At 36.5% G+C, this 10,451-nt stretch overlaps 1 protein-coding gene across 1 annotated transcript; it reads right to left on the reverse strand.

Moving 5' to 3' along the window:
* Window positions 1–400: 400 nt before the first annotated feature.
* Window positions 401–6,688, reverse strand: LOC116728834 (voltage-dependent T-type calcium channel subunit alpha-1I-like). Its single transcript, XM_032577150.1, has 6 exons — window positions 6,590–6,688; window positions 5,184–5,341; window positions 3,592–3,646; window positions 3,371–3,496; window positions 909–1,057; window positions 401–404 (listed from the first exon to the last, which is right to left on the reverse strand). The coding sequence occupies exons 1-6, from the start codon at window positions 6,650–6,652 to the stop codon at window positions 401–403; spliced, it is 555 nt and encodes a 184-aa protein (XP_032433041.1). The 5' UTR covers window positions 6,653–6,688.
* Window positions 6,689–10,451: the final 3,763 nt, after the last annotated feature.

Consider the following 10,451-nt stretch of genomic DNA (forward strand, 5'->3'; position numbering starts at 1 on the left):
ATATTTATTTTAGTATTACAGGGAGGTTGGTAGAGTACTCAAAAATTGTAATCGAGTAGCGACTGTTACTTATGTTGTTGCTCCAGTTAGATAGGAATGAGGCAAGAGCTAGTTCTATGCTTGTAGATTGTCATTGTTGTTATAGCAACTCCATAGCAACCGCCTGCCAAAATGGCTGTCAATTACAAAGTTCATGGAAGTGTGACGTCACACGAGAACTACGTATTTGACCCTTTGCGCGTGTCGTCATGCTCTTCAGAACTCTGCCCGCTACGCCATGACGGACTTCAAAACAACCTATGCGCCCCTTTAAAGCCTGTCAAAAAACAGACATCTACAACCTTATATTGGTATTATTTAGTTGATTTCCCTTTAAAAATGGTCACAGGATGATGCGCAGTCAGCTGCACAAACAGACAAGGATGCAAACCAAACCAAAAACTGGTTTGGTTTGGTCCTATTCTTTTGTGCATTTCTAACGCCGCTCCAGTGTAAGGAGAAACGCTGCTTATGATATAGTAATAAAAATCATCCGGTTTGAATTCAGGTAAAGTCAGTAATTTGATCAACGTGTCAGGAGGGAGGAAGTATTGATCGGTTTCTAAGCTAGATATTTCCAACTTTTGTAAATACCGCCGTCTGTGAACTCCAACCAAGTGTGTTACGTTCACAGGCAAATTAGCCCGACTCAAACAAGTTGATGCCGTGGCTAACTGGCAAAAACTACTCGGAAAAACGATTTCAGTTGCTCTGTTCAAAACTCCCCTCCCTCACTTCTGTCGTCCATCATGGCGTCTCAAACGATTAAGTGACATAGTTGCAAAGGGTCAATATGTTTATTTGAATTTCACTGGATACCGACTCAAACCTATGAGTCAAGGGATATATTCATTTGCGTGAGATCATACCTAATGATAACTATGAGACAGTCGAAGTTGTTGCTCCAGTCCTTAAAGTAGTCAGACCCCAAGGCCATCAGTTTCAGGACCATCTCCACGACAAACACACCCGTGAAGACATAGTTAGAGATCTGTAACACATTCGTCATCATCTCTGGCTGCAGGAAGATGAGAAACACAGGGTTCATGTGCTTTTCCCACAGAAAACTTAAAGCACTTTTCAAGCATTTTCATGGTACATTTTTAAGCTTTTCCAGCAAAGCAATGCAAATGAACTAATGAAAAATGAAAAAATACATTTAAATTCGCTATATGGTATCATTTATTACTGTTATCAAGAATGTATTGTGTACATTCAACAGTGAGGAAAAGTTAAACTAGAAAATAACAACATTTTACGTTTAGAGATGTATCTCTTACACACACCCTACACACCTGACTGGTTTGACTGGTTATAATTTTGGTAATTCTAACCTTCAAACTTAACCTAAAACAAAAGAAGTTTAGTCTGATTTAACTTTCTATAAGAAAGCAATGTCTATGTATCTTTTTATTAGGTGTAAGTAAATATCTGGTTTAAACTGAAAATAATGTTTTCCAAATTTAAGCTATTAACAAAACTTTAGATTGAATTTAATTACAGAATTGCAGAGTTTGAATATTAAGTACTTTTAAGGACTTCATACATAAATCAAGCACTTCACAAACCTTGATAAACCCCAGCTAAAATTCAAGCATTTTCAAGGATTTCAAGCACTCATACAAACACTGAATACAGTGTGTGTGGAGATTAGAGCTGCACCAATCTGATATTAATATCTGCATTAGCCCTGATATAGAAAAGATTATAGATTTGGTGACAATGTGTCCGATCCATAAGGCCATGGCTGGCACTGTTGCCTGTTGTGATGCAGACCAGTTTGTGCTCATCCAGTCCCCAGTCTGCTAAACCAGATTTCAGGTTTTCCCCAAAGGTGTCAGGGGTATGGAAATATCTGGTCAAGCTCATATAATGGGTCATATTTGAACAGGGCAGAGTAAAATGGAATGTCTTTGATTTCCTTACGTATGTCCTTTTTAACACTTTTGTACAGTTGTGGAATCGCCGTTCGTTATGCATTTTGTTTTTCCAGGGATTTTGTACTGGCTGCCAAACGCTTGCAACCTTTATCAAAATGCCAGCTTTTCAACAACATTAATGGGCAGCATCTCTTTAGCGATTAAGTGAACAACACCGCATGTGTCTGAGCACAAAGCACTTTGCGCCGTCCTTTTTGTACGCTGTCTATTGAAAAATGACAAATGCGTCATACCAAAGGTTGCAACCAAAGTTGTCTTCAGTAGAAAGAGAGAAAGGCACAAAGAAACAATAAGCTGATAAATAAAAAAATATTGACTTAATTTTAATTTATTGTGTGATTAATTGATTAACTGTTTAATTGCTTATTGCAAAAGGCCTAAAGAGCAGATCTTTTCAGTCTAATTCTATGTTTTGTGAACTGAGCAATGTCATGTGTTCAGAATAAATGATTGTGTTTCCTTCTATCTCTTTTAGCTGCTTGCATGTTTGCATACGCACACGCATATGTGCACGCGCACATACACACGTATGGCTAAGGAAATGACACATCAGAGAACGCCCTCTTTAGGGCGTAGCTTAGATAGAGGCCTAGAAAAGAAATCAGAAACTGTTGTCAGGAGCCATTTGCTGTGTTTTCCCACAAGGAAACATGGTGATGGACCAGAGCTGTATTTTGGCCTTAATAAACAGGATTGATGATTTCAACTCGCTGATTCTTTTTGAACTTCATACATTACGAAGTGAGCTGAAGAAGGGAAACTCTCCAACACATGCTTTATTTATTTTACATTATATTTAGAATTCCTAAATGTACTTTTTGAAAAATTTGAAATCAGGTTTGTTGTAGTTTATTCTTTTCATCTTTAACCAAGATAGTCGACCTATTATTTTTGTCAGTTTATTAGTTTATTAGTGGCTGTTGTACTCCTAATTCCATTGACTGAACAAATTAAAGTTATGTTGTTTTTACATGTCTGACCAAGCTTGTGAAGCAATTGGTATATTTAAATGTGCTGTACCGGTGCAGAGTTATCAAATAAATTTGTAATTCAGTACATTTACATCTAAATCTATATTTAAAAAACACAACTTTTTAAGTCAATTCAGCGATGTGTTTTTTTGTATCAGATCAGTGTCAGCCGGTACGAAATCTCAGATATCTATATCAGTACCGGAAGTGAAAAAAGAGAATTGGTGCATCCCTAGTGGAGAAACAAGGCAGCTTGAAACTCCTTTGAAGACATGTGAGAGACAGAGCTTAAAATACTCCTTTTCAAAATAATAAAGCAACCAAGAAAATGTGACTCAGAATCACAATTCGTATTAAAACATCTTCTCTGTATATGTTGCCAAAAACATTTCAAAACACTTACAAATGCAAACATTTTACCTGGTCATGGTGCTCGATGGCCATGGTTAGGATGTTGAGCAAAATAGCAATTGTGATAAACCTGTTGAAGACGTTCCCTGTCACAAGCGCCTCTAGCTTCCTACGGATAGGCAGCCAGCACCGGCCCTGGTGAAAAATAGAGTCAGGTAGGGAAGCCCTGGTTAGTAGTATATAAAAAAATTAAAAAAACTTTGTGGGTGGGAATTTGTTTGTGCTCTTACCAGTGGTGATGATTCCGCTAAGTGGTGATGATTGGAGCCCCATATGTCACTCACTCTAACAATTAAAGGGAACAATGAGGGCAACATGAATTCCCCAAGAACCAAGAAGTGCTGTTTTCAAGCTGAAGTGCTCCTGAAATTAATCTTTTACAAAAACTAGTTTAATTTAATTTGAATAGTCCAAATAGTTTGGATGTATTTTTTTCTTTCTTTCCTACTTATGTAAAGTTCCTGTTTATATCATAGCTTCGTGGTGCATTTCTATCCTAAAGAACAATATATAAAACTTCAGATCAAAACTAGATTTTAAGATGTATGGAAAAACCTCACGAAAGCCTTATGTTATGTAGCTGAGTGCACATTAATGAGAAACAAAATAAACCTTTTTGATTTTAGCAAATGGCTGCAGTAAATCACAGAGTGAAAAAAATGAAAGGGGTCTGAATACTTCTCCTACCCGCTGTAAGCATCGGCCGACCACTGATCTCCCAAAATTAAGGAAATCTGTGGCTATAAATCGGTTGGCGGATAAATCTGTGCACCCCTAGTAGTAACGTCCACATAGAATACATGCCCATCATAGCTTGCAAATAAAGAATAGAATAGAATAGAATAGAATAGAATAGAATAGAAGTACTTTATTCATCCCAGCAGGGAAATTACTTCGCAGTTACAGCATAGAGACAAGACACAATAACAACTACCACTGAGTAGTAGATGTAAATATATGTACAGCAAGTGTGCCACAGTGCAGTTGTGCAAAATCGGACTGATTAGTGCTAATAGAGCTAAGCTAATTTTGCTACATCAGTACTATAGTAAATATCAATGATATTCATCTTATTATCTGAGATGAGTATAGTATTCAAGTAGTTGTAATGTCCTTTATATTGTTTATAAGCTGCATAGGAATGGTCTGAGAGTTAGTTCTAAGCTTGTGGCTTGTTTATTCTTATCATAGCAACTCCATAGCAACTGCCTGCCAAGATGGCTGTCAGTTACAAAGTTCATGGACTTTGTAACTGATGTCGCTACATCAGTTTTCATATGTTGTCACATATGAAGTGTGACAGAACCATTATTATGTGATTGTAGCAGTCAAATACAGTGAAATTCAGTTTATAATGCTAAGCTAAAGATTGAAGCCCAGCTGATTGCATTGAATCAATAACTTTGTAGCAGTTGCCATCTTGAGCAAGATTATGCTGACAGTATGTTTTCATATGTTGTTAAATATGAAAACTATGTATAGGTTTTTGACAGGAACCAATAAACTATTAAATAAATACTGAACAAATTCTGTTTTATTTGAAAAATATTAATTCATATTATAGCAAATTTTGAGTTTAAATGACAATCATTATTTATTAGATTATTTATTTATTTACTTCCTTATTCCATAACTCATAGTTATGGATTGCAATGCATGACCTTTATTCAATTATTTACAAATTATTGTATTTCCAAGATGATAAGTCCTAAGTTTTTGTCTGAGTTTTTCAGGTGGTTGTAGACTTTTGGCCCTTAAAACACATCCTTGATGTTTGTTACAATTAAAGGAATATTTATATAACCACTCATGTAACTCTAACCTTGAGATGAGTTTTGAAACCCTCGCCTTTATAGCCTTCCAAACTTCACGGAAGCTCACAGTACCAGGAAACTTCCTTCCAGGTTCATGTTTCATGGCATCTGAGTAGTGGGTGGCAATAACAACGGCACATGTGTTCATTATGACGTAGGAGGCGAGCTGGATCAAGACATAAACAACAAATAATTAGGTTGTAGCTTGTATGAGACATTAACTGTGCCGTTCAATTCAGTTTGCTCTTGTGAGGGCCAATCCACAGTAATTGTACTGTGAAAAATGTACTACAAAAGACAAACAGAACCATTATTATGTGATGTACAAATATACTGTAAAAATAAATCCACTTCAATCATGTTTGCAGATTAAATCATTGCACAGTCCAACTTGATTGTAGCAGTCAAATACAGTGAAATTCAGTTTATAATGCTAAGCTAAAGATTGAAGCCCAGCTGATTGCATTGAATCAATAACTTTGTAGCAGTTGCCATCTTGAGCAAGATTATGCTGACAGTATGTTTAGGTGTGGGGTGGAGAGAAAATCCCTTTTTTTAAACAAAAGAAATCTTCAGAAAAAAATTGGTAGCTAATAGCAACCATCGCTTTTAGTTGTGGTACACATACATTTGAACTTCTGATGGCAAAGTTTAAATGATTGATGACATTAAGGTTAAAAAAAAAACTTCACAAAAGTAATGCATCCCCTAGCAAAACAAGTCTGCATTTCCTTGTAAAAGTATTGCATTTCCACGCAATACCCCTGCGTTCCCTTGCAATGCGTTTTGCGTTCTCTTGCAATAATGTATTTACTGGTCTGTTCATGCAGCATCTTAAATAGTGAAAGTACTTCTGCTACAATATAAGGTTTTGAAAAGCTTTTAGATGTATGTATGGGGGAAAGAAAGAAAAATACATCCTAATTATTCAACTTATTTTTGAATTATTTTCATGGGGTAATAAAGCCATCTGACAGTTTTGATTGTGTCTTTTTTGTGTTTATCTGAATAGTTAATAATGCCTGTTGTCCTGTGCAGTCCTATGAACACACAGTTAACACATTCGTTTTAACCAAAGAGTTAAGAATGTATAAGCACGCTCTTTAAAGGTGTACATGTGTGCCATTTTAAATTAACATTTGTTAGTACTGACTGTATACAAAATAGGGTGTATTTGCTTATTTATTGCAATGGAACACAAAACTTATTGCAATACTAATGTGAGGTAGTGCAAAAAAACAAACAAACCCTATCATCTACAAAAAACGACTTAAATCATTTACAGATGGGGAAATCTCAGTTGTTGAGCACTGCATACGAAATGTCCATTTTCTCTACAACCTTTTACCCTGAAGCTTTTTTGGGACTAAAAAAAAAATCCATAGATTACCAGCTGATGCAGACAGAAACTTACAATTGTGAGGACGATGAAATACACAAAACTCCACCAGGATTTTGCGTCCATCACATAGTACATTATGTCAGACCAGCCTTCCAGCGTGACAGACTGAAGAGAAAAAGACACAGAAAAAATAAAGGGAAAAATGTAGTAAAAAAACAACAATCTGAAATGTGAATTGACTTTCTGGTAAGACGGAATGAAACTAAGATCTCGTGGGTCAGAGTTATAAAAAAAATTGAATGAACACATAGAAGTCCAGTCACAAGACAGGATAGATTAGATAGTTGTAAAGTTCAGATCATCCTTTCGTAAAGTTCACAGTAATTACAATTTAAACCTTGCATGTCTGCAGAGAAATGCAAATCTTGAAGTAGTCCACTCTGAGCTAGACATTAAAAAGCAAAAAGTTACAAGTACCAAAGTCCTGTTTTCTAATTTGGCTCATGGTATACACTCTACATTGCTCTACATTCACTCACCCATCCAAATCAATAAATTCAGCACCTAGACATTGAGACTGCTTCTACAAACATTTGTAAGAGAATGTATCACTATCAGGAGCTCAGTGAACTCTGTCCTTGGACAATGATTGGATGCTGTCTGTGGAACCAGACCACAGTGTCAACCTTATGCAGAGTCCTTCAGCACACCAAGATATTTTGCTGAATTTGATGCTTCCAAATCTTCAGGAAAGGTCTGGGGATGAAGCCTCTAGTTTCAATACGACCTGAATACAACACAAGGTCAATAAAGACATGGAGGACTAAATTTAGTGTGTAAGAGGTTGACTGGCCTGAGTAAAACGCTGTTCTCTTCCAAAATCAGTCTCTGACCTCATAAATAGACTCCTGGAACAATAGTCAAATATTACAACAAACAAACCCCTAATCCCTGGAGGTGCTGAAGCTGTTAAACCTGCAGGGGGTTGGCAGACAGCATTTTGACGTCTACAGATTGAGAGAGGGTCGTCACTCAGGTTGATATGTGTGTGAATTCAGAAAATTAAATACTTTTGACAATGTAGTGTATATGGAGAAAGTGACAGAGTGACAAATAGAGAAAAATCTGGAACTCACCTGGAAAACGGCAATCCAGGAGTAGCCGATGTTGTCAAAATTTATAGAGTTCAAGTTTGGGTTTTGTCCACTAGAACGACATATGTTGTAGTATGCATTCCAGTTAACACATTCACTACCATTACGGGTCGAAGCAAGTGGATCCAGATGGGGAGCGGGTAATGTACAGATGAGACTGCCTTCACGACTAGGAGGTATGTCTTCACAGACCCGCATGCCATCTTCAAGGCTACAGATGAAGGGAGATCTTTCGCCAGGGACGGACGCGTAGCTCGGAGTTAAGTTGCTGTACATTCTGTGTTAATAGAAGCACATGAAAGATTCAAATTATTAAAAAAAGAATCATATTTCTGAAGTATGGCTTTGTTGTCCATTGAAAAGTAATTTTTTTCTCAGTGGCAGAGGCTATTAACCTTGAGAGTTCAAAATGATTGGTGTGGTAATGAAAGATTAACCAGCAAGATATTGGGGTCTAGTAAAGATGCAACTATTTTATGGGGTTGCAGCTAACATCTTTTGTATCAATCGATTATTCCATCAATTATCGGGCAATTAATCAAGTAATCAGATTTTTAAAAATTGGTACACGCTGCAGATTTTTCATTCAACCTCTTAAACAGAGGTTATATTATATTACAGTTCCATTTTTAAATAAGAAAATAAAGATTATACTGCCTAAAATGCATTAACATATCATTCTTTTAGTGGGAATATGATCATTTGTTCCAACTACAGCTGACAAAAATATTTCTGAGATCAACATGCGTGAAGCTGAGTCCTTTCTTCTTGACCTAATATCAATACAGTTTTAGGAATTTTATTTTATTTTTTTTTTCAGAATTTGAACCTTAAAGTTAAAACTATGACACTTGACGTGTCCTTGGTTGTATATGTTCTTTTATAGATAGTCTTTGTACAGTTTTGGTTTAATAACAGCTCTGAGGGAGCTGTTCTTTCAGCAATTGGGATGTTTTACAATGTGTATACTAAAGTTAATGATTAATCGATTACTAAATTAGTTGAGAATTATTTTGGTAATTGATTTATCACAATTAATCCAACTGTTTAAACCCTAGCTTTAATGCACAGTTTTCACAATTTAAATTTAGGTTTTTGCCTTTCATTTAATAGTATTATTTGTTGTTTAATTCACATTATGACATATTATAATAATTATTCTTTCCTCTTTTTTATATACTGGATTGATACTCTATTGGTCCTATGAAGAACCTTCATTTAGCTCTGCTGACGATATGTGAAACTTCAGGGACAAATATAAAAGTTTTAAACTGGTGAATGATCTCACTGACTGAATATTCCCAAAGAGTTTAATGAAGGCAGAAGAGAAGAAGGAAAAAACTTTTGGAAGGTGTCTTACGCAAGCATCTCATCTGGCAAAAAGCAGCGGTTAAGCAGGTCCCCTGCCCACAGCTGGACTCCCACAATGGCAAAGATGTATATGACGAGCACATAGAGTATGATTACATTTGCCAGCATGGGCAGGAGCCCTAGGAGCATGGTCACCAACTTGCGCATCTCTGCAGAGGTAAAGACAACTGGATAAGCTTCAGGTTTTTTTTGTGTCGCCATAGATATCTATGGTTCTATGTTCAGCTTTAAAGGGGCACCAATATGTGTTTTTCATCTACGTAGTATCATCTTAGATCACATTCATATGTAACCTTCAGTTGTTATAAAAATCCTGTATAAGTCAAATATGACCTAATTTGACATCGTAACCTGAAATTGGGCCTTTTTCTTTTTAAGAAAGCCCTGCTCTTTCCAACACTCTGCATTTACGAAGCCTCAACACTGCTCCTCTGTTAATCCCTTAACGTTTTTACTAAGGCTTCACTGAGAAGTAGCTCGTATAATGAGCTCAGCAGACTCGCAGTTTCACCAGGTGTTTGGTAATTGCTGCTGAAGGAGCTGAGTGGGGAAGTCACAGGGGAGGGCTTCTCTGTGTGGCACAAGCTTGGAAGCTCGAAGGTGGTGCTAGGTCCACTCAGGTGTTTTGCACAGCTGAATGTTTGCCACAAGAGATTAGAGGATTTCTCAAACATGCATGAAAGAATCAGGACAAGGTTTTTGATGTAAAGCTAAAAAAAGTTGATTTTACATAATGCTGCCCCTTTAAGATGTGAATTGACCACTGAAAGCAATTTTTAATTGATAGACTGGCATTGCACAAATTCCTGGGATTTTATCTCACTTTAAAGTTGATGTATTTATTTACTACAATCTAATAAAAATAACTGGCAGACATATTTCATGCAAAAGTTCCATATAAATATAGTTCTGCTATGGTGAGACTTAAATGTGAAATCTGACAGATGGATGAATTCCAGGAAAATATTAAATAAAGTCCATCTATTCATCCATCCATACGGCGTAGGAATGCTGACCAGTACTGTTTTGCATCCAGGCAGTAAAGTGTGCAGACTGTGGTAAATGTCCAAGTGACCGTCAAGATTACCTTCAATTCTGCACAACAGTCGCAATGGGGAAACTGAATAGGAGAGTGATAGGTGTGTATCACAAAGTTCAAAAATTAAGTCCACAACCCTGAGGAGAAATTAGCAAATACAAAAAAATATACATTATGGAGGATTTTGATGTTCCGTCAACAACACTTTATATTTCATTTACTTTGTTTCAGACATGGATGGCATTGCGACACAAAATTGACCTGAGTCTTATAAGGTTACTAACTCTACACAAATAACAAAGAAGTCGAATATGTGCCAGTTGTATGTCAGGAATTCCTGGAGGCCCAGGGCCTTCAGTCTGATTATCAG

This window comes from Xiphophorus hellerii, chromosome 11 (genome assembly GCF_003331165.1).
Source record: "Xiphophorus hellerii strain 12219 chromosome 11, Xiphophorus_hellerii-4.1, whole genome shotgun sequence".
Classification (NCBI taxonomy): Eukaryota; Metazoa; Chordata; class Actinopteri; order Cyprinodontiformes; family Poeciliidae; genus Xiphophorus; species Xiphophorus hellerii.

What these genes read in the sequence shown, in the direction of transcription:
- LOC116728834 (XM_032577150.1), bottom strand. Translation starts at nt 6,652, where the DNA reads ATGTACTATGTGATGGACGCAAAATCCTGGTGGAGTTTTGTGTATTTC. An exon ending in TAGCGGAATCATCACCACTG is followed by an intron (nt 3,497 to 3,591) that starts GTAAGAGCACAA and finishes ATTTTTCACCAG; the next exon opens with GGCCGGTGCTGGCTGCCTAT. An exon ending in CCATCGAGCACCATGACCAG is followed by an intron (nt 1,058 to 3,370) that starts GTAAAATGTTTG and finishes ATCTTCCTGCAG; the next exon opens with CCAGAGATGATGACGAATGT.